The sequence below is a fragment of the Falco punctatus genome, assembly GCF_963210335.1.
Source record: "Falco punctatus genome assembly, chromosome: 11".
NCBI lineage: Eukaryota > Metazoa > Chordata > Aves > Falconiformes > Falconidae > Falco > Falco punctatus.
Genome location: NC_137591.1, coordinates 10,914,776 through 10,941,591, shown reverse-complemented (window position 1 = coordinate 10,941,591; position 26,816 = coordinate 10,914,776). Strand labels below are relative to the sequence as shown.

General features: G+C 56.8%; 1 protein-coding gene across 2 annotated transcripts in view; it reads right to left on the bottom strand.

Moving 5' to 3' along the window:
- LOC308071125 (phosphatidylinositol 3-kinase regulatory subunit gamma) overlaps positions 1-26,816 on the bottom strand; it is a 95,643-nt gene that overhangs the window by 50,865 nt on the left and 17,962 nt on the right. For both annotated transcript variants that reach the window (XM_080406065.1, XM_080406064.1), the window contains exons 6-7: positions 24,773-24,974; positions 24,358-24,443 (exon numbers count right to left, since the gene is read on the bottom strand). In XM_080406065.1, coding sequence (XP_080262191.1) covers positions 24,358-24,443; positions 24,773-24,974 — 288 coding nt within the window. The remainder of the gene's footprint in view (positions 1-24,357; positions 24,444-24,772; positions 24,975-26,816) is intronic.

Below are 26,816 nucleotides of genomic sequence, written 5' to 3'. Positions count from 1 at the left end.
GACATTTTTGAAATGTAACACTGTATAGGCACTTAAAATATTTTTCACTTCCTCTATTCATTGCTTTAATGCACTGGAACTACTTGCTTGGATTTTATTTTTTTTTTCTCCCAAGGAATGTATAAATACCACTCTGTAAATTCCTCAGGTCTGATTTTAAGAGGAACTGTAGAACTTTATTCATGGAGGAAAGAAATAATCCCAATACCTTCCTGCAATAACTTTTCTTTTTAATAAACATGGCAGTGTATGTTTTGATCACAGCCAGTGATGCGAGTGGCAGGAAGAGGAAATCAGTGGCATGTCTAGGAAAAGCGAGGTCTCATCTCTGCTCTGCTGCCATCCCACTTGGTGACCTTCAAGCTGAATTGCCAGCACTGGTTTGAAGGTGGCACCTTTCCCAGTAGGAGGAATTCTGGCAAAGCCTAGATGAGCAATCACTTCTGCAAATGCAAAGCTTGAACTCTGTATACTTGTTATTATTACGAAAAAAAACCCAACCCAAAACTAACCCCAACACAATAGTTGTCCTGCCCTAGGGTGCAAAGCTGAAGGGTTCCCTAACCCTTCACCCATGGCCAAGCCAGGCACTGTCACCCATGACGCAACAGCTATGTGACATGGATGTTATGCTCCCAACCAAACATGACATCACCTAATTATCTTCCAGCAAACTCTCCTGGCTTCCCAAACAATGTAATGATCCCATAGCTAGTGTTATCTAGAACTGGTACCCTTGTATATCCATAACATGTTACCTCACGTTAAGAAAACACCCCCCTTTTCTTGCAGCGGAGATTATCTAGTTTCACAGGGAGGATAAGTGAGCAAAGCCATCCCTACGTACTGCTGGGGGGAGGCTGAGATCAAGCTTCCATGCTAATGCATGGGTGAATGCTGGCTTCACTCTGGCCCTAAGCAGAAGAAAGTTTCTCATGGCTAAGTCCCCAGTCCTGCTGTGGGACTCCCTTGTCCCCATCCCTTTCCCTGGGATGCAGTGGAGCTGACCCACTGCTCTTTGGATCCAAGGAACCTCACTGCAACGCATCTGTACTCAGTCAGAGCTCTGCCCAGGCGCAGTAACAGAGACTCCCCTCCAAGGTTTTGGGTGGAGATTGAAAGTGGGAGAAAAAAACCCCATAACAACCCAGGAAGCTCTCAGGGGTATTGAAAAGTCATCTCATTTCTTATTAATCGCTTAGGCCAAGAATTCAAACGTCGGCAGTGTGTTGGCTGGGGTCGCTTTCTTGCAGTTATCCACATGCAGTTCATGCCTTGGAAAATGACCCATTTACCATCATGCATTGTTGCTTAGCTACACGCACTTTCCCTCTAAGTTTTCCCAAATGGAAACATGGCTCTGTTTGCTTTGGAGATCATTTTCTCTGGCTTTCTTTGCTTTACAGTAAATAAGTGCAAGAAGAACAGCCTCTGAACACTAAGCAGGGAAATAAAACAAACAGTGCTGTGTAGGGCAATCACTGAAAAACCAGCACATGGATGCGATGCCTTCCTTGTCCAGCCAAAGTAATGGGTGGGAGGGAGGGCTTGAGCAAAGGCAACCTGCAAATCAGCTTCTTTAAGAGCTTTTTTTCTATGTCTTTTGCATTAAGGTTCTTTTCCTGTTGAAGATTTCCAAACTTGAAGGGGGAATTCGGTTGAATAGTGCTGGGTTCCCAAGAGAAGAATACGAATTCCCTAGAGGACAGTTGGGACTTTAGGCCATCAAGAACTCACTCCATATCTTCGCTGCCACGCTTGCCTTGTGCAGTCCTAGGCATCCTCTAGGATGCAGGAAAACACCTCCCTCTTACCTGCAAACCACCACACCACTTTGCACCACCAGATAAGACTTTATCACCATCAAGCCCCAAAATTTCACAGATGTACTAGGTCCTGGCTGCAGTGGCATTGCTGTCAGTGGGCACGTGCCGGCAGATCAGCCACCACAGCATGAAGTTCAGCTTCCCAGCACACTGGGTAAATCCTTTGGCCGTTTGCTGGAAGCCTGAGCCCGTCAGTGCTTACACTGCACAAATGTCCTTGAAACATGCAACAAATCCAGAGCATTTGGAAGGCACCAGCTTTACTGCCCATCCACGGAGGGGCTGTGCAGCATGTGCGCAGCTGGCACAGCCTCCCAGGAGGTCTTGCTAAGCCTGTGCTGTGAGCTGTGCCGGCACAGTGGTTGTGTCCCGGATTTCCAGATGTCCAGCAGTTCTTCTGTTCCTCAAGGATCAAACAAAACTTGCAACATCTTCAGATTTTACTGAGGACAAAGCATTTGAGTAAAAATGTGGCCAGGTCTCTCTCACAACACATAGGTTGGTAGAGACCAAAGTGAAAAATCTTTTGTTTCCTGGTGCAACGAACGCCTGCCGGACGAGAGCTCTCTGCAGAGGGTAGGCAAAGCCGGCTGCTGCCGGAGTGCCAGGTGCCTGCAGCTTCCAGAAAGAGCGGGATGCCCCGAAGGGTGAGCTCATGCCCTGCCTTTGGCTGACAAAGCATAAAATGTGTATTGTCTCCAAAAAGAAAAAAGGGAGAGACAAAGTAAATAGTGCGATACTGATTACCAGCCCAACATACTGGTCTAAGGTTTAATACAACAGATTCCAGACTAAGAACCTGCCAGAAAATGAAGAGGGGTATTGTACCTATGCAAATCCCAGCTGGTGGGTTAACACATCCCAAACACTGCGTGCTCTGTGAGAGCTGCCAGCACCTGAAGAAGCCACCTTTACTGCCCCGCCGCTTGGAAGCTCTTATCTTTCTTTGACCAAACCTAAACAATATAACCTTATTTTAGGTGATACCTCCCAGATGAACGGCCTTTTAAAAGTGCTTTGAGGAATTAAATGAGAGAAAACAGTAGGAGGGAGAGAGGCAGGGAGAGGAGAGAAAAGCTTGCTGCCAAACTACAGGAAGCAAAGTTGTTGGATGCTAAAACCACAAAATAAGGAGCTAGGAGCGATGTCAGACTAGAAGAAGCAAATGGGTGATCAGGCTCGCTGCCACCAGAGGTACCCCGAGACAGTGGCTCAGTCCCAAAGCGAGTATCCACTTCACCATCCTCTATGTTTCTGCAGCAAAGATGGGGATGCTGTTACCTGTGGATGCTGTCTGGGTGTGCAGCACTCCAGCTAACCTGCCCCCGCCGCCACAAACATAGAGCACAGGCACGTCATCCTCATAGCACAGCCCCATGGCCCCTACTCCTTGCAGTGGGCAGGTTCCAGCACAAGCCTTCTGGGGAGCCCAGCAGGTGATGGGATCAGCCAGTGTGTCCTCTCCTTCCCTTTGCTGTTGCATTCCTGCAGCTGAGGCCAATTCCTGCTTTTTGCACTCCCCTCTGGTTTCTGTGGTTGATGGGGAGGTGCCAGGTCTCCCTTGCAAAGGGTGGAAACCTGCAATGTCTCCTAGCCAGAGCCATGGGCTCCTGCTACAAGCAGTGGCAGGGAGCAGGCCGGGGCTGGTGCAGGAGGCAACAGGAGGACCAGCACAGCCACACAGAGCTCAGTGCCACCATGCCATCGGAGGGAAGGCAGCACGGATGGCTGAGAGCTGCGTCCATCACTCTGGCTCACTACAGGCTGGGCATCTGCCTTAAGTCCTGGGGCTGAATCAGGCCAAGGGCAGTTTTCATGAATGGAAATCCCACTGGTTTTATTGTCTTTGAAAGGCTGGAAACACCTGCCTGTTGCTCAGAGAAACAGCAGGCAGGATGAAGGTCTGGCAGCCTGTCCCCTTTTGCCCCACATCCTTCCTGGGCACCCTTTGGGGCCCAGCACTGGCACCCTGTGCCCCCCATTGCTGGTTCGGAGTTGGCCCTATGAAAACCCAACATCAAAAGGGCTTTTTTTCAGCAAGGGTTATTTCCACATCAAATGCCTACCTCCAGTCCTGAGCCATCGGGGAGAGAGCTTTTCATAAAAGGAAAGGAAAGATTAATATTATTTTTCAAAAGTATAATGGGAGGTTTCCACTCCCTGAGCACTTCAGAGTTGGTTTTTACACAAAGCCAGAATAATTCCAACCCCAAAGGAGAGAGAAAAAGAAAAACACATTAGAGGGGGTTACAAATGACTGAAAAAATGGTTGGTCTGAATAGAAATGTTCACGTCACCATCACTGTGAGGGCTAGAGGAGGCTGCTGCTGGGCAAGCCTGACTTTCCCATGGGGATGCATGTCCTCCGTCCTCACTCAGAGCAGCAGGGTTGTTCCAGCCTGCTCCAGCACAGGGAGCACAGAGAGGTGGGGAGAGCCAGAGATGGGCTTTCAGAGTCACAAACTGGTGGGAGGAGGAAGGAAAGGACAAGGGGTGGAGAAGATGCTGGGAGCACCCTCTGGGGCAAATGGAACAGAGGAAAGCCTGCTGCGAGGTACAACCCTCCTGCAGCTCCACAGAGAGAAAAGTGGCCTGAGTCTGGCCCAGCGACTGGCAAGCAGTGTTCCCGGACTGCAGCACAGCTCTGCCTTGGAAAGGCACCTGCAACCTCAACATCTTCCTCTGAAAAACATGCCATAGCATCACAGGGGAACCACATCCCAGCAGCCTTGACAACAAGTTTCTGCTCCATGAGCATGAGCCGTGGGGCCAGATGAGTGTATAAACAACTATTTGATCACTTCCACTACAGGAACCAACTTGAAAAATACCTCCTATTCACAAGCTTGCAGCCTGCTTCTGAAAAACCAGACTAGAAGTAAGCTCCCACCCTGGAAAATCCCTTGCCTGTGTCTGCTGTGCATCCTTTCCCATGCCGGGAAGGGTTGGGCCAAATGCAGAAGATGCCGTGGGGCTGGCAGAGCTGCTCTGGAGCAATGTCCTTGGGCTGCTGTGTCAGGGGTGGCAGGGCTCAGCATCTGGGAGGTGATACATCATCAGGCAACTTAGTGCGTTGCTTGCTTTCTGCTTCTTGGTCATTCAACAGATGGGGCTGAATCCCTCGCTGGTGTGTTGCTCACCTTCCTCTGGACTCAGGGTGCAAATGTGAAATGAGGTGTGGGACGGTCCTTGCAGCCCTAAGCCTCACAGTCACCAGTGACATGAGACCCTCAGTGGTTTTCACTTACAAGTGGGTAGGGAGAAAATCCTTGTGGGTAAGGGAGAGAAAAATGCAAAACATGATCCTGAGGGCTCAGAGAAACGCTTCTGGTTAAGCCAAATCTTGCCTTTTCCCAGTGCTTGGAATTGTCCATCCATGAAGAGGTCTGGAGCAGGCGCCTTCACCACATAAATCCCACTTAAACCCTTAAAGAAATGCCTGAGTGGCACTTCAGGTTCATCAGCTGGCCAGCGCAGGGGCAAAGATTTCAAGTTCACCCAAGAAAGAAGAAAAATCCCCCAGTCCCACCACCAGAGATTGCAGCTGATGGCTGGAGGGCAGCAATGGGGGAAGGAGCAGTAAGAGGGTGGCCAGGCAGTGGTTTGTGGGACCGTGCTGGCAAGCACTGAGCGGCCCAGCATCCTTCCTCACTGGCTCTCCTCCACACCCAGAGCCAAAGCAGGGGGAGTGACGGCAGATGCAGCTCCTCTCCCCAAAACACTGTCTGCCTCTGGGAAGGTGGGGGAAGTCCTGGGAAAGCAGCTTCGCGTTGATGACGGTGGCTGACGTGCCGGGGGTCAGTGCTGGGAAAGCCAAGGGGTGCACTGGAAACGGGAGATGCCTGTGGCAGATGATTGTGCCAGTAGGACACGGCCGGTTTGCTGCCTGCGGGACTTCAAATGCTCTGCCCAAAACAACTTACTCAGATTTACTGTAAGCGGCAGCCAGGCCATCTATAGCTTGTGGTGAACATACCAGCCCTGCCTGCAGAAAGGGCTGCGGAAGCCAAGCTGGCCCCTTGCCCGGCAGGCTGGAGGAGGGGAGCGGGGGGGGTGCTCTGCAGCCCTGCTTGCCTGCCCCAGGCCTGCGGGAACAGTGTTTCCCAGAGGTTGCTGCTGTTTGTTTGGGTGAAGGTGTTGAAATTTGGTGGGGTGTTTGTTAGGGACGCAGCAGGCGAGGAATACAAGTGGTGAAACGGGGGTGGGCTCCTGGGTGTCACACACATACACACATGCACACACACACTGGACCCTGCTCACCCACCACTGCACTGGCTAGAAACCCCCAGGTGGTGCCGAGTCTCACCATTTCTGGGGTCCCTGTCTAACCCCAGAGCCCATGGAGCTGCACCCACAGGCAGCAGCCCTACCAGGGCTGGGTAGGGGAGCTGGGTGTGCATGGGGGGGATATACCCCCTCCTGCCTGCAAACCTGCTTCTCTCCATAGCCAGGTCCTGCTGTTCACAGCCTGATGGTGCAGAGCCACTTGCCACCTCATAGCCTGGAAACGCAACTGCCTACAGTCGGAGCCCCCCATCTGTGTGCCAGACCCCTCCAGGCACAGTCACCTGGGGCTGGGTGCATGGGAGGAGGAGCTGGAGGGGGGATGCTGCTGCAGGGACGGGATGCTGTGGCAGGGCCACAGAGCTCATCATTAGGGATGGAAAATATTTTTGCTCACATCAGGGCTAGATCACTGTGAATTCTGGGGTGCCAGCGAGGAAGGAAACCTGGCTGGCTCTTCTGACCTGTGGTCCAGCACAGTCCCCTCTTCCCTTCCCACTCCCCAGCATGCAGCACTGTTGGCTTCCAAGGGGAAATTTGGGAGGTTTATTCCCTGGGAAAGGGGCTTCGGGGGAGCCAGAGGTTAGCAGGGATGGCAGAGCACAGATAGAGTTTCTGATGTTCAGAGACTCTGCATGGGTTCAAAAAGGAGGGACCCACAGCTGCCCACTGGCATCACTGCTCAGCCTGTGCCTGGTGGCAGATAACGAAGTGTGGCAGAGGCAGGAGCCCTGCGCTTCGACTGGGAAGGCAACAGTCCCAAGAGGACATACCTTCATCACCTAAAATCTGTGGTGACCAAATCACACTATCTTGTTCTCCCACAACAACCCCCATCTCACCATGGAGCTGGCTGCAGAGTGTCCTTGTATACCTGGTGGCATTTGTGGAGCTTACCCACCGCAGGGGGCAAATGTAGGAGGTGGGCTTGAAACCTGCCTAGACACCTTCAAGGTGCCAGGGGCACCTTTGACATAGGATTTCAGGTGATTTCTGGAATCTGGCATGCAAGCAGCTGGAGCATGCCACTGGAGGGGACCGCTGCCTGCCATCCCAGCCCTATGCACACAGTCTACACCAGAACCCTGTGGCTGATTGCCCCAAGACACATCCCGAAGGGCAGCACAGCTCTCAATGGGGCTGGGACCCACTGGGGGCTGATGTCCTTCCCTGCCGCAGCCAGGGCTGTGTCACTGGCCACCTCGCTGCTGCTGGCCACAGCCTGAGGCCCTCAGCAGGTCCCAGCGCCGCGTTTGGAAACACATGAGGTGGATTTTCTCTTGCCAGGTGCTTTCTGCCACCCAGTGTAATGCTCGACGGTGATGCTGCGAACACGAACCCCAGGTGGAGCGGTTACAGCTGCTGCCATGCCCTGGTGAGCCCCCAGCCCCCCATACTGGTCCCACTGTGGCGGCACTGGGGCAGGTGGCTGTGCCAGCGGATGAAAGGCAGGGAAAGGCCCGATTGTGGCAGAAACCGCTTGAGTAGCTCAGCAAAGGCACGCAGGGGCCAGGCTGGGCGCCGCTGGCCGGCAGCCAGCTCAGCCCTGGGGCGCCCAGGGCCATGGCCAAGACGGGAAAACCCCCGGCTGCGCCTGGGTTCCGGCCTTTGTGCGTGGGGCTGGGGCTGGGGCGGGGGTCCGACACCCAGCTGCACCCCCCCATGCCCCGGGAGGTGCTGCTGCATGGAGTGCGAGGTTTGGCGGAGGGGGCTCACCGTCCCCTGTGCCGGGAGGGAAATTTCCGATACCGCTGTGTTCCCAGAAGTCCGGGGAGGTTTCAGCCCTGGCTCTGCCGCCTGGGCTCACGCTTCCTTCCCGGCTCAGCTTGCAGACCTGGCACCGGGGGCCCACGCTGGCGCGCAGGGTGAGGCTGAGGGTGGGCAGCCCTTGGGGCTGGGCCCTGTGGAGCAGAGCCGGGCTCACGCCAGCGCTTGGCGGCCGCTCCAGCCCTTCTCCTGGCCCCTCTCCCAGCTGGGCTGCCTTCGCTGGCAGATGCACCGGTGGGCTGTAGGCTGCCACAGAGACGCTTGTACCAGCAGCGCTGCCAGAGCCGCGTGCTGCCCGACGTTGGCCAGCTCGGTGATGTCAGCCCGCGCCGCGTCCCTGTCCTCCTGCCCCAAGGCCTCCTGCTGAAGTCCCGTAACAGGGCACCACAGCTCCCGGCAGTGGCGCAGGGTCACTGTGCCATGGGGGGCCAAGGGCCAGGGTTTTTCTCTGTCCCCTGCCTGGTGTGGAGGCGAAGCATCCATTGAGGGGATGCTTAGAAAGGGACGGATCCTGCCTGCGTGCACCACAGTGCTGGTGCTCGCCAGCGGGCATTGGTGCCCTGGCACTGAGGACCGATGGGCCTGATCCAGTGCAGGTGATAGAGGACATGGCTGCTCCGGGGTGGGGGGGTCAGGGGAGCCAGGGTGTCTACCCACGGGTGTCGGGAGCCTGGCCGTATCCTGCAGCAGCCTCCCCCTGCTGCCCCAGCCACCCAGCGCTGTCTGCGGATGTTTTCTGTTCTTGCAAGAAATCCAGCTGAAAACAAGCAGGGCTGCGCCTGCCAGGTGGCTCCTTCAGAGCTCTTGCTTCTGCTCTGCATTTAAGCAGCAGTGATTTTTGCTTGGAAACGTCCAGATTTTTGCTCTGCACAGGCTTTGATTTCGAAGCCACCAGCACAGAGCTCCCAGGGACTGAGGGACTCCAGGCTCCTGCCCTCTCCTGCCCATCTTGCCTGTGGGACTGGCTTGCCAGAAAAAAATCGAGTCTGGGTCTAAAATGTCCAGCCCAAATCTGATGTGCCTGGCGGGGGTGGTGGGAGCCCTGACCCTGGCCCCCACAGCCCTCCAGCACCAGCTCAGGCTTAACTCTCTCCTCCGCGGGAAGAGTTCAAACCTTCCAGTTAAATCCAGGAAGGAGTTAGCAAGTCTTTGTGGCAGGTGGATTAGAGGCAGAGGTAAATGCTCCTGCTCAGTGTAATCTGGCTGGTTAAAAGCTCAGCTCAGCCTCTATCCCAGCATTGTCCTTGCTTCTTATAAATATAGGAGACATTTCTGCAAACAGGGATTTTTCCTTTTGCCTATTTAGAAACCTAAGAGATTGGGGAGCGCCTGTTGCCCTCCTCCTTTCCCCGGGGTGTCATCAGGTTTTATTACCATCCTCCAGTGCTCTGTTCTCTCCGGGCTGGGTTTGGTGCTGGTGGCCTCTGATCCTGCAGGTGCAGCAGGAGAGGGATTACAGCTCACGGGGCTGCAGGTCAGGGCAGGTGAAGGCTGCAGAAGCTCCTGGTGTTGGGGAAATGGGGCTAGGAGCAGAGTCAGGGCCCTCTTTCATGCCACAAGCCAGGGGTTCCTCCACATCCATGAACTGGGGAGCACACCTGGATGTGATGGGGCAGGACGGGGGGGAAAGGGGACTGAGAGGCTGGGGGCTCTGCTCAGTGTGAAGCATATAGGAACCCCAAACAGAAATAAAATAAAAAAAATCACAACTGTATAAAAATAGGCAACAGTTATGTGATTCTCTCTAAAAACCCGTATTCCAGAGCTGGTGGCACTAAGGGGGGCACAGGAGGGTGGCAGCTCCAACTGTGACCCTCCCTGCCCTGGCCATCCCACCCCATGGCATGGCAGGAACATTCCTGGGTGCCCTGTCCCCACTGTCCCTTGCAGATGAGAGCAGACGCACCGGGCAAGGCTAACCAGCACCTGCACACCGGCCCCAAGAGCTTGTGGGTGCCCTGGAGAGGGTCCTGTGTCCCCAGGGCTGGAGGATGCACACATGACCTCTCCCTGAGGATTATGGCCAGAGTGAGGGGCTTTCATGGGGAGCACATGGCAGGCACGGATCAGGGGTTTACCAGGAATTAAGGTATTTTCTATGCATTTAAACTAGTCATCACAAACCCAGAGCTATCTAGGAACAAGCGACCTGGAACACAGCACCCAGGGGGCAGGGGAGAAGTGAGGAGAGAAACTAATACCCACCCCAGTCCCCATCGCAGGGCTTGCAGGGAGCAGGGGGAAGATGCTCACAGAGGCTTGCAAGCCCCCAGAGCCCCAGGAATGGCCTGTGGGCCCCGACTCAGGGAAAGATAAACGTGCTGCACCACCCTGGTGAGATGCATGGTGGAGGAGGAGAGGTTGGGGAGCTTGGGGGACACAGCAGCAGGTCCCAGGGGGACAGCAGGGCACCATGCCCATGCCCTCTCTGGGGACGGGACAGAGTGGTCCATCCCGGGAGGCATGAGGGCTGGGTGGCTGCAGGAGCTTGTTAACCTTAATCCTCCCTCGGATTAATGCTCAAGGGAGCTGAGAATCATGTTTAAACCTGCAGGAGTAACCCCTTGCATTGAGTGTGGCACTGCAGTGGGGTCGGGGAGGGACAGAGGGCACAGGTTAAGGGCAAGGAGAGGGGCAGGCAGTCCCATGGCCTAATCTGACATGCAACCTTGGATTTTGTGAGTGTGTTCCAAGGCCCTGCCCTCCCTGAGAGCACAGGGATGTGCAGCATGCTGGCCAGCTGCACACTGGGGTCATCTCCAGCAATGCTGCCCGGCTCCAGGAGGCTGCCACTGGGTTCTGCAGGGCTACTGTGGGCTGGACCCCTCAGGATTAGAGCAGTCTGAAGGTGCCAGACCAAGATGGAAACCATCTGCTCTTGGAAGGATGCTCTTTTGGGGGAATGCCTGCCTGGGATGAAGTCTCTGGGATGAAATCCCTCTCTTGGTCTGAGCTGGCTTCCCTGGGGCTGAGTTTTCAGCCTGGCTCAGAGGAGCAGTGCAAGGATGATCAGGGATGCTCAGATAGCACATGCTCCTACTCACACAGACCCTAGGCTGACTCCACAGACCCCAGCAGAGGACCCCTCAGCTCATGGCAGTAGGAGCCACCCTTCCCTGTAGCCGCTGGCCATGCTGTGGGCCTTGCAAGCCCATGCAGGGGGCAGAGCAGCCCAGCTGGCATCCCTGCAGATGGGGCCACCCACCCTCAGAGCAGCTCCAGCCCTAACTCTCGCCTCAAAGCAGGTACCAAGAGCCCCAAGAGACCCCCTGTGACACCCTGTTGCAGCCTGCCAGGGACCCCATGCCAGGTCCCCAGCCTCAGCTGAGCTGCAAGTGCCACATAGATGCCCTTAGGGGAGGTTCCCATCCCCTGATAGCATGGATGCAGCTCCCTCCTGGACATCCCTCGGTCCGAGCTGTTTGCCAGGCAGCTGGCTTCAGCACAAAGGTGCCAGAGTTACACCAACATTCTCCGGAGCATGAGCACCAGTTACACTCTCCTTCCCCCCTCTGCAGGCTTAGCCCCTCATGGGAATACCCTGCCCTGCACCTAATACAGCCCATAGCTCCGTGCTCTGGGGCTGGCACCACCCAAACCTGCTGCCTGTCCCAGGGAGATGCCACAAGACCTTGTCACCCATCCTGTCGTGGCCAGGGTCACCTTGAGTGCCTCCCTGGTGGGGCAGGGGTGGCTTTGTAGGTGCTGTGTTTGCCATGTGCTTGTCCCCTGGGGCAGCGAGGCAGAATGGGATGTCCTGTTCTAAGTGGCATCTTAACTAGATCTGATCCAGCCTTGCAAAGCCACAGCGCCTTCAATTCCCTTAGCACTCCAAATCTGCTACTGTGCATCTAAGCGGATTATTTTAAATACCCCATGATGGACTGCTCCTTTGTAATATAATCCAGCCTCGTGTGTCCCATTCCCCTCCTATTTGCTGTGATTTAGCTGCAGCTGTGACAGCTAGAAACCTCCCCAGCTCCCCCTGCTCCCTAGGAAAGGTCCCACGTACCAGACCCTTCCCCAGATCCTGCTCTGCCCTGTGCAGACAGATCTTGGGATGCTCCTTTCCCATGCACCCTTAGCATGCAGTCTTTCATGTCCTGGGATGAGCGGTGGCCGTGGGATGTGCTGCCCCAGAGCTGCTTCATCTGCACCCAGAGCTGAGCCCCTGCGTGGGCATTGCCCCCACCCACACCTCGAGGCCAGATCCTGCCTCTGCTGCTTTCACCCAAAGAAGGGCCATGCAGGAGCCCTTTTGGGTGGCTTTCACCAGTTTTCAGGCCTCTTCCTCAAGCTGACTGGCTCTGACACCTCAGCCCTACCATGAAGTCAGCCAAGCAAGAAGTCATCCTGCCTCCTGCTCCCACTGGAGACGGGGGTTTGGGGAGGGTGGGGGCCGGCATGGAGCCCACCCAGTCCTGCTCTTGGCAACGGCAAAGAAGCTGCCGCTTTTCCAAGTGCTTCCCTTTGGGGCTTGTCTGATTAATGAGGGCTTGTTATTTCCAAACTGTTTGAAATCGTGTTTATTTTATCTGCCGCCGGATTCCTCTGTCTCAGGGCTCATCGTTAACCGCCAAAGATGAGTGACAGATCCTGCTAATTACAGCTAATGATGGCCTTAAAGGATATCTGTGCACACATGTGTGTTTGTGTGCACACATGCCAAGGGCCATTTATAATTTAAAGTGGGGAGAGTCATTAGCATAAACCGTGCCCAGATTAATTGCAAAGAGCAGCCTCTCCGGGGAGGATGCTCACCAAGAGGTTATGGTTTCAAGTCCTGGATGCTGAGGACAGTACAGGCTGCCCAGGCAGAGGCAGCGCGGTCCCGAGCTGGGTGTCAGCCTCGGAGACACCGAATCAAAGCTACCACATAGGAAATGTTTGGCATGCAGCCACCGAGCAGCTGGTAGGGACCAGGGGAACCTGGCATGTGGCACAACCACGACCAGCTCAGAGCCATGCAGGGCCATGGGAGCTGACATCCCCTGGCAGGTCTCTGCAGGGTGTTTTCCAGCTGGGAGGAGTGTCATGACCCAGTTCTACCCCAGCTTCTGTGGGTACAGGCAGTGGGAGCACTGGGAGATGCTTTTTATGGCCTCTCTGAGGACAAAGTAGCTGCAGGAGCACAACCCCTCACTAGACACCAGAGATCTCACCTGGGCGGCTGGGGTTAGCAGTGCCACCACCTTGCTGAGAATGTTCCACCTTTAGACCCTGGGTGATCCAGTCCTGCTGCTGACTTCTTTGCTTTTACTTATCCCCAGGAGGGAAAGAAGGAAGATGGAGAAGATGAGGCCTTCCCCACCCCTGGGCTGGAGGACACGGCATGGGAAGCAGCGGCTGCAGGAGCTCATGGCCACCAGCTCAGCAAGGGGACGGGCAGGTGGCAGCTCAAGCAGAGCAGGCACGTCCGACGGAAGGGCTGACCAGGGGACTTCCACAACTGGCACAGTGGGGTTTGTTCTCTAAACTGGCTCTCCAAACTTGCCAGGGCTGACTTTCCCTCACCCCTGCAAAGAGGGAGCACAGAGACAGTGTCCCCCGGCTCCATCTTCTCACTCTCCCCTCCTCAGGGGTCCAAGTGATGCCCTCACCCCTCTCCCAGTCCTGCTGATGCAAGCCATGGAAGAGACATCCAGAAAGAAACCAAAAGCTGTTCCAGATGGCAAAGGGCTCAGCAGAGCAGAACAACTGCTCCCCAGCCTTTATCTTTCTGCAAACCAAATCCACCCTTCTTGGGAAAAAGTAATTCAAGCTCCTCGGTCTTCCTCAGAGCTGGCAAGTGGGAAGAGTGAAGCGCCGGCGCCGGCTCCCCGGGGAGGGTAAGCGCCACCCGGCAAAGTGCTTCTATATCCATCTCTGCCACGAGAAGGTCTAAATTGAAAGTGATGGCAACAGCAAGTGTTGGGATGCTGAAATGGACTCTGAAGCCAGAGCAAAAGGGATTTCAGGGGCTGGATGTGCTCGGCATGGGGGGAGGATGCCTGCCAGTGCAGGACACTGCAGTTCTAATCCCACTAAAAGCTGGGAGGAAATGACTTGGACAAGGGCTTTTGGCTTCCTTGCTGAAAAGTCCAGATTCAGGTCAAGTCTATGGCTCATGAATTTGTCTTGGATCTTTTGAATTGCTCTGGATCCCAAAACACTCAGGTTTCTCTTTCTGAAACACTCCAGATGTTTCAATTTAAGGCTTTTGCAGGAACAGCTGTCAGAGGCTGTGGAGCAGAGCTCCCCTCAGAAATGTGCAGCCACTCAACGGTAACAACTGCTCATGAAACAGCCCAGTGAGGCTGTTTGGGCAGGGCCAGCTTGGGCTGGTGCTTTTTGCATTACCAAAACCCTGTCACTGAGGCTTCCAGTCCTCCAGACCCTGTTCGTACAGGAGTCCTGGGTGCTCGTGCTGTCCTGACCTCACTGTTTCCTCTGGGGTGGCTTCCTTGCTGTTGTTCCCCACTGGCACCTTGCAAAACCTTCTCCAGGCCACCTTCCCCATGGCTTTAAATCCCAGTATAGCAGTGTTGGGAGGTGACAGCAGAGATGGTCTGGAGAAGCCATGGCTCTAGGAGTGGGAGGCACCAGCATTGGAGCAAGAGCAACATCAGCGGTGCTGGGCATCTGCTTCAGTGGGCTCACTGTGGACTGAGAGCTCTGGCAGCGTTGGTGACTTTGGGACCATCAGACTGGGCAGTCCATGCCAGTGGTACGCAGAACTGCACCGTCCATGGAAAATGGGTGGCTTTGAGGCTCCAGGGTGACTTTGGGGTATGCAGAGCAAACAGTCTCTATCAAGACCAGGTGAGGTGTTTTTCCCTCTGTGCCACAGCCAGGGAGGGTCAGAGCCATCTAAGATGTGGGGGTTGTGACAGGGCAGGCCACTTCGAGGTCCTGGGTCTGGGCACCATGCTGCAAGCTGCTTGCTCGGTGGCATGCTGAGCACTCCCCAAATAACTCCCGCAATTGCCATCACCCAGCGAAAGAGCCCGATTGCAAAGAAAACAGGAAAGCAGCTGAAAAAATAAAGGTGCTGCCATGGCACTGTGCACGCCAGGTCGGAAATTTGGGATGGTGCCAAAGTACAGCCCCGGATGCTCCTCCTGCTCCAGGGCATGAAGGGCCAATGCAGGGTGGAGAAAATAGGGGTGCCAGAGGCCAGTGGGAGGGCACCCTGCCAACAGCACCAGGGACAGGCAGCCAGGACTCACGTGTCTTCTGGGCACTTGGAAAGAGCCAAGGATGCTCAGCAAGGATGCTGCAGCCACGTCTGTGTGGTGTGAGGTCGAATGGTCCAGTCCCAGCCCCATGTCTCCTGGGGGTGATGCAGTGCCAGGCTGATTGGTGAGATGCCAGCCTCTGTGAGTACCCCATCTCCTTGGCAACCTGCACCTCTCCCCAAATGCCAGAGGTATCCAAAAGATGGAGAAATCTCCTCGGCAACCCTAAAGCACAGCCACAAGCTCCAGAGACTTGATGTAGTCCCCAAGCCCTGGCCATGGGGCAGTAACTCTTTCAGCTGAAGGAAAGGATGAATGGAGATGAATTGGGCAGATGCAGCTTTGCTGGGACAACTTGAAGGTCACCAAGCCTTGAGGTCAGGCTAAGAGGCAATGCCAGTGCCTGCCTCCCAACCCTGTGCGTACTACTGCCTGAGACTGAGAATGCCAAACTCATTGCCCCTCTGCCCTGGGGCGCTGGTTATCTCCAGCATCAGTTGGCCTGTGGGCAGAAGCAGGTGGCACGGCTCCAGCGCAGGCAGGGTGTGGGTGGAGGTGTGGGTGGAGGCAGCAGTCCCTGCCCTATCTGGCAGCCTCTGGGATTAGTTGTACGGCACTGGGAGCAGCTCTAGCGGTGGCTGGGTAGGAACAGATACACACAGATAAGGCAACCTGAACCCTGGGGACAGTGAGCCAGCTTCATTAATCTCTGTGAATCCAGGTGCTGCCGAAGATGCTATTGTCCCCTTTCCCTCCCCAACAGCTCATGTGTGGCCGTCAGTTGTAGCTCACAGAAGGACAAAACCTACCATGTGCATGGGTGGCATCACTCTGCCAGAGCTACTAAGTGGCTCCCATGTGCCCCTGGGGACACTGCTGGTACAGGGATGCGATCAGTGCAGGGACGCACACCTGCATGGGGACAGCGCTGGTACAGACATCCACAGCCAGTGTAAGGCCCCACAGCCAGTACAGAGAGCAAAGGAAGGTGCAGGGACGCAGACAGGGTGGAGACCACCAGCAGCATGGGGACAGGCAGCCAGGGTGGGGACCGTGCCAGTCCAGGGGCACAACGCAAGGGATGAAGACCCAGGGACAGTGTGGGGACACGTAGCCAGGCATGGGGTCACATACAGGGGGACAGTGATGCTGCAGATGTTGACCAGCAGTATTTCCCACCCCTCTGATGGCCTGGGCCTCATCCTCACATCCCTCCCCAGCCTCCAGCTCTCCGGCTGCGGTGAGCAAGAGGGTCTGGCACTGTGCGGGCACACTGAAAAGAGAAGCACCACCAGGTCCCTGCCTGCATCCCCATCACTGGCATGACATGGGCTGCTCGGGGACGGGTGCCGTGCAGCACTCCCCATCCCGTTAGCTCCGGCATGAAAGCACCCCCTGCAGCCGCCGCAGCCGGGCCTGGCCATGATCTCCACTTCCAGGTAAACAGATGAGGCAAGCGGCTCGCCTTCCCTCCCTGCCCGGCAGCCCCAGCCACACAGACCCGCCATTCAGCCCCACCGCCCTGCACAAACCCCCAGTGTTCGGGAGAGGGCTTATGCTCCCCTGGGAGCATCGGGGGGGGACACACCGTGGCCGGGCGGTTGACACCCAGCCAGGCTGGAGCAGGGCCAGTGGGTGCAGAAAGAGCCACTGTGTTTTGGCTGGCTCCTGCCACACTGGGGTGGGGGCAGAAAGAGCTCCTTGTGCGTGTGGGACCCCAGGGATGTCACCACAGCTTGGCCACATCCAGGGTCCCACCAGGCTGTGGTGGTGGTCACTGGTGGGTCTGTGGGGTGGTGGTGGGGAGCTGGGGGTAGGAGCCTGAAGGGATGAGGGGGCTGGAATTGGCAAGTGGGGGAGCTCAGTGCACGCACCAGCATGCACCGTGCTGCTGCTGCCCTGCTGCCATCCAAAAAATTTGCAACCCCAGACTACAGGAGACAAAAGCAGTGAGAAGGGATTGACCAGGGACACATTAAAGTGGTGGCAGAGGTAGGAGCAGGAGGCTACTTTCCCTGGGCGTCACCCTGTGAGCATCCTCCCCAGCTGGTGGGAAGAGTGGGTGCACTCCCAGCGTGTTCGCCTCGAGCTCCTGCATGGCCTCCGCCAGTGCAGACTGCAGGTCACCCACTGGAAGTGGGCCTGTGGCACTTCTCGACAGGACCAAGTCAGGCACTTGCAAAGATGAGAGGATGATGCCAGGTCTTGCCCCCCAGGGCTACTGTCCCCCTCCAAACCCCTGACGCCCTCTTTCCCTAGGCTTTCCTTGGCCCTACCAAGGGGGTCTGTCCTATGGCATGGCCTGGGGTGCTCTGGCCGCAGCAGGGCCCAGAGGGCTGCCCATCTCTCTGGGGAGCCTGGCACCGAGCTGAGCGCATCCCTGCCTCAGCCACAAGCATCCCTGTGGGGCCTGGCTGAAGGGGAGAGGGGAAAGCAGGAAGCAAAGCCACGATGCTCCATCATCCCAGCTGCCTCCATCATCTATAAGTGGCCATCAGTGTCTTCACTGGGGACGATGTCCCCTTTTCCATGCCTGGTACCTTCCCCCCTTGCCACTCCCCTGAGAAGGTGGCTTTCTTTCCTGAGGAGCACAGAGAAAGCATTTTCCACCACGGCAGATGAAAATGGATTCGCAATCCAATTTTACCCTAGTACCACTTCAGTGATTTTGATGGAGCCACTCTAGATGGGTGCTGGTTTGAGCCAGAGGACAGCTGTTGCAGCTTCATAGACCAGGGGTTTCTTATCTGTGTCACCTTTGATTACTGTAATTGAAATCCTGCTCTGATCTGAGCCATGCCTGAACGTTTCTGCTGCCTGTGCGGCTCTCAGCTCGAACAGCAAAATGATGTTAATAGATTTTAAAGCCGGCAAGGCCTGTGAGAGCACTTCTGCCTGACCTCCCGCACAGCAGCCGACAGTCACTGCTTAGCCCGGTTCCACGCTCAGCTGCTGGCACAGCCCTGCCATCCCCCCTGTGACTCATTTTCCCTCCTGGAAGCACAAATCCTGCCTTTCCCCAGAGCAGCCCACGTGTGCCTGCCGGGCAGCCTGCCTTCTCCCACCCCTTTGGAGAAAGACCAGGATGCTTTCAAGGAAGGCAGGGTCCAGGGGTGCCAGCGGGACCTCAGAGGGATCATCTGCCCTTTAGCCCTCCCGCTCCAGCATGAGATCCCCTGTGGACCACACTGGCCTTTTCTGGCATCTCCTGACCAAAAGGGCAGCAAGGCAACATGCCGCTGCCTGTCTGCTGCCAGACAGGCTGCAGGGGACAGAAATGCCACCGCACAGGAGAGGATGCTCCTGGCTTTGGTGCCAAGCTGGAAAACTGGCTGTGGCTGGCAGTGTGACCGGTGCTTTGTCACCCTCCCCATCTTTTGTGAAGCCGCTGGTGGTGTTTAGCCACAGTCACTGCAGCAGAAACAGTGACTGCAGCCCAGACAGCATCTGAGGGCAGGAGCCGAGAGGACACGTGTGCTGGCACGCACGCTCCTGCAGTTTGGCTCAGCGAGCGGTCGGCATGAGGAGCGAGCCAGTCCTGGTCGGGCTGTGACAGAAAAGCTGGTGGCTCCATCTGGGATGGGAAGGGTTTGCTCAGCAAGACGGGTCTCCGGGAGCTGTCCTCAGGAGCAGGCAGGGGTGTCCCAGGTGCAAAGGCCCATCTAGCGAACCCTGCAAGCCCCGAGGGCCAAAAACCCTGGCCATGCCGGACAATCCCTTGGACCCCCAGGTTTTCCAACCCAACAGCTTCCATGGCCATAGAGCTGGGAGCTGGCACCGTGGCCTGGGCTTGCACCGGTGAGGATCTGGCAGAGCCATCCCAACACTTCGTACGGCGGCAGAAAGAGAAGGCGGCTGCCCCGATGGCAGGCCCCAGCACACACGGAGGCTCCCCCTGAGTCCCGGCTGGCCGAGCTGCCGCGTTTCCTCTCCGGCAGTGAAACCCCTGGCGGGTCACGGGCCGGCGGCACACACAATGCTTGGGGTTATCCAGCCCCTTATCAGCTCCGGCCACGCGGTGCAGGGAGGAAAAGGGTTTCAATCCCAGCCTAGCCGCGTTTCCGTCGGGAGCCGTTCCCCCTGTCACGGGGGAGGGCTGGACCGTGCCACGTTTTGACACCAGGACTGATGGAGCAGGGCTGTGGCTGCCATAGGGAGAGAGTCCATGGGACTGTCACCCTCTATTACCCATGGCATTGCCAGCATCCCTCCTTGTGCCAGGGAAGCTGCCGGTCTCCAAGCAGTGCAGCTGCTCCTGCCCAGCTTTTCATGGTGGCACTGTGCCATGGGCTGGGCACGGCCACCTGCAGAGCTTGGGAACGGGAAGGGAACAGAGCTGGTGACCCTCAGGAGAGGGGCCGCCACTGGGGCATACAGCAGAGGTCTGAGCTGGCTGAAACGCGTCACTGCTCCCAACCTCAGGGAAGCATCTAGGAGCCCTGGCGTGCCAGGAAAATGCCCGCTTGGAGCAGTAGAGGCAACCTGAGAAACCCCACTGGCAAAGGCCACCTCTGCCAGCCAGGAAGGGAAACTGAGGCACGAGGTGATGCCGAGGGAGGCCTCCCGCTCCCTTATGCCTAGGCTGCCGCGGGACATGCTTCCCAGGGCTGTCCCAGCCACTTAAAGCCGGCTGAAGAAAGGGTACTATGGCACAGGGTTGCTCCTAGTTCCTCAGCTCAAAATCAGAAGGTGAGGGTCCGCCCCGGCCCTGGCTCCCCCAGGCCCTCCCAGCAAGGAGCGCAGGGCAGGCAGGGGAGCTGGCAGAGGCACCGGCAAAGGCTGGGCTTGCCATGATTCCCTCCTGCTCCATGATTAATTGAGCATAGTCTAAAATTAGCTGTGGAGGCAGCACCCCTGGGGTCTCCCAGCAGCATCCCACTGCCCGCCAACTGCCTGCAAGTGGGTCAGGCAGCAGCTGCCTCCCAGCTGGGCACCCTGGGTGCTTGGGGGATCCCATCCTCTGCTGCAAGCATCGCTCCCTGCTCTGCACCTCTCACCTCCCCACTGCTGCCCATCTCAGAGGCATTTCCCTCTCCAGATTCACCAGGCTGGGGTGGCATTACGGCCAGAGCAGCTGGGGAGGCACAAAGCCACCTTCTGGGATGGCAGGAATGTGGATCCCTGTCATGTTCCTTCTTGTGCCTTTGGGGATCTGTTATTTTTAGCTGCTCTCCCTATCTCACAGAGGCTCTGGCTCTATTTTTCTTCCCTGCCACCCTTTCCCTGGTGTTGTTTTCTCTGTATTATTTTCAGATTAGGGGAGGCAGAACCAGGCGTCTTGGCACAGGGGACCACTCAGCCATGACTTCCCCATGCTGCCCTCTACCCAGGGGTATTTGGTTGGGGTTTTTTCCTGGCTGTCTTTAAGTCCCATCGGCAGCCCCAGGGGGATGACACACCAAGGGGTAAGGCAGACCAGAAGCACCCTGCAGCCAATGTGCCAGGCCAAGTGGTGGGATGCTTGCAGCTGCACAAGGGTTCTCCCCTGCTGGCAGGGCAGTGCCTGGACACAGCCCCCAGCATCCTGGGCAGGCAGGGGTCTGCATCCCCCAGGCTGGCCCCTCCTGGCAAGCTCTCTGCTCCCTCCTGACACCCTGCACATCTGAGTCTGCTATCTCCACGATGACACACTGACATCTAAGCTGGGGAAAGTGAGAGGATGGGCTTTTCCCTTGGATTCAGAAGGCAGCAAACAGGAAAACAATTAAAAAACTTCAAAGCCAGATACTTCTGATTTGGTTTAACGTGGCAGTCCTCCTTGGCAGCGATGCTGTCAGAGGTGCCTGCGTGGGGCTCAGACTGGGAAGCGCCCAGTGTGTCACACCACAGGATGTCACCCACCACCAGTACCACCGCAGCCCTGTGGTCTCCATCCCCGCTGAGCACAGAGGTGTGGGGTGCCACGGTGCTGGACTCAGGGTTGGGCCTCTAGGGACAGACCCCTGCCAGGGACCGGATTTTGGAGCTGCTGGGAGAATGACTCCATGGGGAGGCCATGCCTCAGCTTCCCTGTGGCACAGGGCTGCCAGACCTGCTCATTGGGAGTATTTCCAAGGTGCTTCAGCTGCATGCTGGAGCCCAGTCCGCACCCACTGGCATTATCACTGCCCTTGGTACAGTGGGGCAGGCCTGGGGGTCCTGGGGAGGAGGGGATGCCTGCCTTAGCAGGGCCCAGCAAAACAGTGGCCCCTGTCCTGGGGTGGGGAGGGGACCCTGGAGCTGCTGGTCCTGTCCCCTCCAGCCACTGCTCTGAAGGAAGAAGGGGATGTGTCTCTTGTTTGATTCTCACTCTTTTCCCCAAAAGAAGTTCAAATCCTCACATTTTCTCCAGAAACCTACACCACAGGACAGCAGCGCTCCTGCCCCCCATGCTCTGCTGCCTTTCCCTGTCTCCAGCCCCTGCTTTTGGGGTTTGGGGTTTTGGTTTTTTTTTTCGTGTTGTGTTGGTGGGGTTTTTTCCAGAATTCTGTGCTGTATGGTGAGTAAAGGCATCCTGCTGTCTGAGGGCTAACGGCTTGCTAGAGAGATAATAAAGCAAAGGGGAGTAAATTAAAGTGGCTATAAATAGCACCAGGAGAGGAAAAGGAGATGAAGTCATCTTCCTTCAGCTGAGCTGGTATTTGCATCACTTCTTCCCTTTGCCTTCCCCTGCCCCCTCATCCCGCTTGGGAAATGGCTCCCCTGGTCTCTGGGGTGCTGCTGTGGGCTCTGTGTTCCCCCTGCATCCCCATGAGGCTGGGGAATGTCCCCATGCCCCTGGGCTGGGGGTGGCTGCCCAGTGCTGGGAGCTTGCTGCAGAGCACAGCAAGGTGGCCTCGATGCGGTCACTCAGCCCCAGGCTCTGTCTCAGCTTTGCACCAGACCTGGGTCATTGCCCCATGCAAACCAGTTCACGGCCCCATGCAAACCAGTGCCTCCAGCATGACCCCAATGCTGCATCCCACGGTCACCAGGAACACCCATCAGGAGACTTCACAGATCCATCCAATTCCAATCCCCTTTGCAGCCCATCCATGGGCCACTGCAGAGACCCCCCCAGGAACAGTGCCAGCGGGAAGGGATGCCACAACCTCAACAACAGCAGAACCACCCAAGGAAGCCCCTCCAGGAACCAGATTTTGTAATTTACAGTTTTATTCCTGAAGATTTTCACATCTCAGCCTCCACCATCAGCCCCAGGACACATGGGAGAGAACAGACCCCAACCCCACAGGAGCCTCCCAGGGGCTAGCAACCAGCTTTGGACCTTACCCAAAACGTGACCCTCACTGCCAAGGCAGCCACTGCCCCTGCAGCCCCCGAGCAGCCCCCAAAGCCCCCAGCTGTGCGCTTGCACGAGGTATATTTACGCCTGAGTCAGAATGAGGTCACACTGCGGTTTCCTCCGTGTCAGCTACCGACTCCTTTTCCTGTGCTATGCACACACACCCGCCGTGTTATTGCAGGGTATTTATAGCTATTTTACATGTATAATTATAAAACCACAACTCCACACACGCACAAAAATAATCACGGTGCCAGGACACGGGGGAGTGGGGCCAGGGCAATGGGAGCGGGGCCGGGGCATGGGCCCATCTCTAATAATAATTCTTCGCACTTTATATATAGCCCCTTTCATCCGCAGCTCTCAAAAACACTTTGCAGGCTTTTAATTAAGCTTCCCAACATCCTAATGTGATGACAGCCAAGTAATGATATCCTTGCTTTTAGGTAAGAAGAGAGGGGAGGTGGCAGGACTTGTCTGAAGTCCCACAGTGAAGCAGCCGGTGGGGCAGCGAGCCCAGGCACCCCGTGCTCTGCCCCACAGCTGTGGGGTGCCCACGTGGGGACATGCTTATAGGGGAGATTTTTAACCCAGAAAGGGGATGAGGACCCCAGGATCCTGCACAACCCCTCTGCTCAGTTTGGGTTGGGGGCACCTGGTGGCAGCACAGGGTCTGGGGACGGCAGCAGGGGCCCCAGGGAGCACTGGGCTGCAGCTACCCGACATCTCGATCAGCGGGTGGAAGAGACACATGGATCTCTGCAGACTTGTGGGCGAGAGCTCGGGGGAGAGCAATAAATAAGATGACAGGTCTGAAAGGGCTGATTTATGAGTAATATTAAGAGTCGTAATCCTGCCTGGCCCGGCCGCCCCCCCAGGGAGGCAGGGTGATGACAAGGACCCAGACACATCACAAAGAGACAGGATTCACTGGGACCAACGCTGACAGATCTCCAAGCAGGAGGGCTGGAAACAGTTGTCCCTCCTGGGGGTCTAGGCAGCTCAGTGCAGGGACACATAGGGATCTCGGTGGCTGCCTGGGATGGGATTCCACAGGAATGGATCTCTGTGGTCCTCAAGGTCTGTGGCCTGTGCTCCACTGAGCACCCTTCCTCCCTTCCATGTACATCCCTGCCTAGATGGACCACTTGCCTCCTGTCCTTGGAGTGCTGCAGAGGGCACAAGGGGCACACACTTCGGTTCTAGACACCAATGAGACATGATATGCCACCAAACAAGAGGGACATGGCAGGAGAAGGTGGCCAGCAGCAGACTGGGGCTTCAACCCCCAGGGCAGAAGAGCAAAGAGGTGCTGGTAATAAAAGGGGCAAAACTGCAGTCCTGGGGGGGTGAAGGCCAGTTGGGGTCATTCACACCTGCCGAAAACCTCACACTCCCAGCTTCTTTCTCAGTTATGGAGAGGTGGGGGACAAGTGCCCATCCTAGGGGATGCCCCATGGGGGAAGAAGAAATGCATCAATGGACACAGCACAATTCTGCACACAGGAAAACTAAATGCAAGTCAAAAATCATAAACCCGGATTTGATCCCGTAGCAAGCACCATCCTGCCATTTTATAGTTGTGTCAATATTTTTTTCTTCCCAGACTGCAGCCAGATCCCTGCTCACTGAAACAAGCTGCCCACGACCAAGAGCACCCACACCTACTGAGCCCTCAAAACAGGAGAGCAGGACCTGCTTGCACCACGCTGGGACCAAAAAGCAGTGACACAGACATTAAGCAAGAAAACATCTGCAAACCTTCTGAGGGGCTGCAAAGAAATGCCCCAAACCCAGTCTCACTGAAGAGAAAGGAGGGAGGGAAATGGGAACATCGTGCCTGGCCAGGGAGCCAGCACAGCCCAGGCGCTGCCACAGGGACATCGGTATTTCCCTGTCACCACAGAGGCCACCGAAACCGCCCTGAGCCCTGCTGTTATTGCCTCCCCAGATTTCACCCCCACTGTCCTGCCTCCGCCGCCAGCCGGGCATCTCTTACCAGGGACCGCTGGCACCTCCGCTGCCTCGCCGGCCACGATGAGGGACTCAAGGATCCTTGCACGGAGCTCAGGGCTCACCTCGGTACTGCAGGGAGAAGGCAGGGTCCATGAGGGTGCCAGGAGCTCAGCCCCTCCACAGACCCCCACGCCCCTGGGACAGCCTGCTGTCCTGATGGATCTCCTGCGGGATCTCCAGACCCATGTGTGACATCACATCTGGTCACCATCAGAACAGAGCATTGGTTGGGATGGGGGCTCTCAGGTCTGGCCACCCCCATCAGAAAACCCCGTGACTGAGCCGCTGGTGGGCTGCCACCCCCAAAAGCAGGTTAGCTGGGGGCCAGCATGCCTGTGTCTGGCTAAGGGCATCCTGCTCTCGCCCATCCCACCCCGCGCGTGGCAGGGGCACCTCACCTGGATGCTGCAGGGCGGAGAAGCAGCTCCCCGAATTGCTCCCCGAGGAGCCGGGGTGAGAGGCGGCTCCTGCGGGTGCCCTGGCAGATGCGGCAGAAGTGACGGGTGAGCTGGCGCAGGAGCAGCGCCTGGGGCTGTGGCAGGGCTGGGGGAGCCAGCAGGGCTCTGGCTCGCTGGCCACACTCCTCCAGGCCAGGGGTCTCTGCAGCAGAGGGGGAAACAAGAGAAGAAAGTTCAGTTCAGGAGGTTAGGGCATCCCCCTGCCTCTCAGGGGAGCCCAGTGCACAAGCTGTGGTGGGTCTCTACTCCCTGCAGAGCCCTGGAAAACCCTGACCTCAACCTCTCCCCCAGAAGCCGTGACTGCTTTTTTGCAGCCCATCCCTTCCCACAGACGGGCTGCGGGACCTGTGGGTACTCCAGGGACACAAGGGCACACAGAGCTGATGCCCTGGGGCTCTCAGACCCCTCTCACTGGAGGCTGCCAGCCCCATTTACCCCGCTCACTGCCCCAGATCAGACTGTAGGGCAACTTCAGCACATTCCTCCTCTCAGCACAGCCAGAGAGGGAGGGAGGATGGAGAGCTGAGCTGCTCACCTAGCAGGGGTGGCATATAAACACCCCTTGCTGCTGCTCCAACAGAGAACAGCAAGAGCCCTGCCCTGGTACGCAGCAAAGCCATAGAAAAGGCAGAGCAAAGCAGAGGTGGGGAAACAGGCAGCAACTTGAAGATCTGCTGGATTTAAAGGCTCAGCCCTCCCCTGCAAAAAAACCACACTGGGAATGATAAGGTCTTTTAGCAGAAAAAAAGCTGCACCTGGTCTGAGAGCTACAGGCACAGCTGTAGCAAGGTCCCTGCAGTCCACCCAGTGTGGTCTTTCTTATTCCCTGCAACGCAGCAGCAGGGAGGGCTGACTGGGGGACAGCTACTTCCAGTGACAGCCGAGTTGCCCATGTGAATAAAAGCAGGTACCTGATGGTGTTGCACATTGTAGAGGTGATGCTTCCAGAACCCCCCTGACAGGTGCCCTAAGCAGCCCACAACCCTGAGATGTTCCCACCAGTGTCCCCCATGTCCCTGGTACCCTCTGGCAGCCTTGGCCAGGGCTCCCCGGTCTTGTGAGCTGTGAGCTCAGTGGCCTGGGACTGCGGTCCTGCCCTGCGTACGGGAAACAGCTGCTGCCCAGCCATCATCCCCTCCTTGGCCTGGCCCTTTCATCTGCAGGAGACGGGGAGCTCCCCAGGGCTGTGTTGCTCTCAGCCAGCTTCAAAGCCCAGTTTGGCTGGGGCTGACTCAGCTCCCCACGGCTCTGCACCAGGGCTGAGGCTTGGCTGATGCCCAGCTGGCTCCTGGCATCTGTCCTTGGGGCTGGGGTGTGCCAGAGGGGTGGGGGGTCCTGGGATCCCCTCTGAAGCAGGGATGGAAATGGGGTGCTTGTGTGCCCCTGAATCCAACAAGCTGCTCCCGCAGGATGTTCGGCTTTGCTCCAGGCCTCCCCCACTCCAGTTGGCTGCTTTTTGCACCCAGGGGATGCTGCAGGAGGAAGGTCCGCAGCCAACGGGGGAATTTGGGGATGTTTTCCACCTCGCAGCCTCGAGCAGGGCAGAAGGAGCTTGCTTGCGAGGCAGACTGCCAGAAACCAGCACCATCTCCTGAAAGACTTGGGGGGTTTTATTTTTTTTTAAGCCCCAGAGAAATCCTCATCAGTTTTGCCTCCATTCCTGCCCCCCTCCTCCTCCTGCACCCCTTGTGCCAGGAGCAGAGCCTGCTCTGGCACAGGCTGCAGGGAAAGGCGCTTCCCTTTGAAGTTGTTTAACGAGGCAACCCAGCTAATTGCTTCCTAATTGCGTTTTTATCCTTGGAAAGGAAGCAGCCTTTGATTTCTCCTCTCTCTGATGGGTGAGGAGAAGGCATCGTCCTGGTGCCACTGGCCCCAGGGGGATTTCTTCTGGCTCTGTGCAGGGCAGGGAGGACAGGGTCTAAGTTCTCCCTCATCTCTGTGTGTCCCTCCTGCCTTGCAGGAGACCATGATGTTCCTGTGGCCT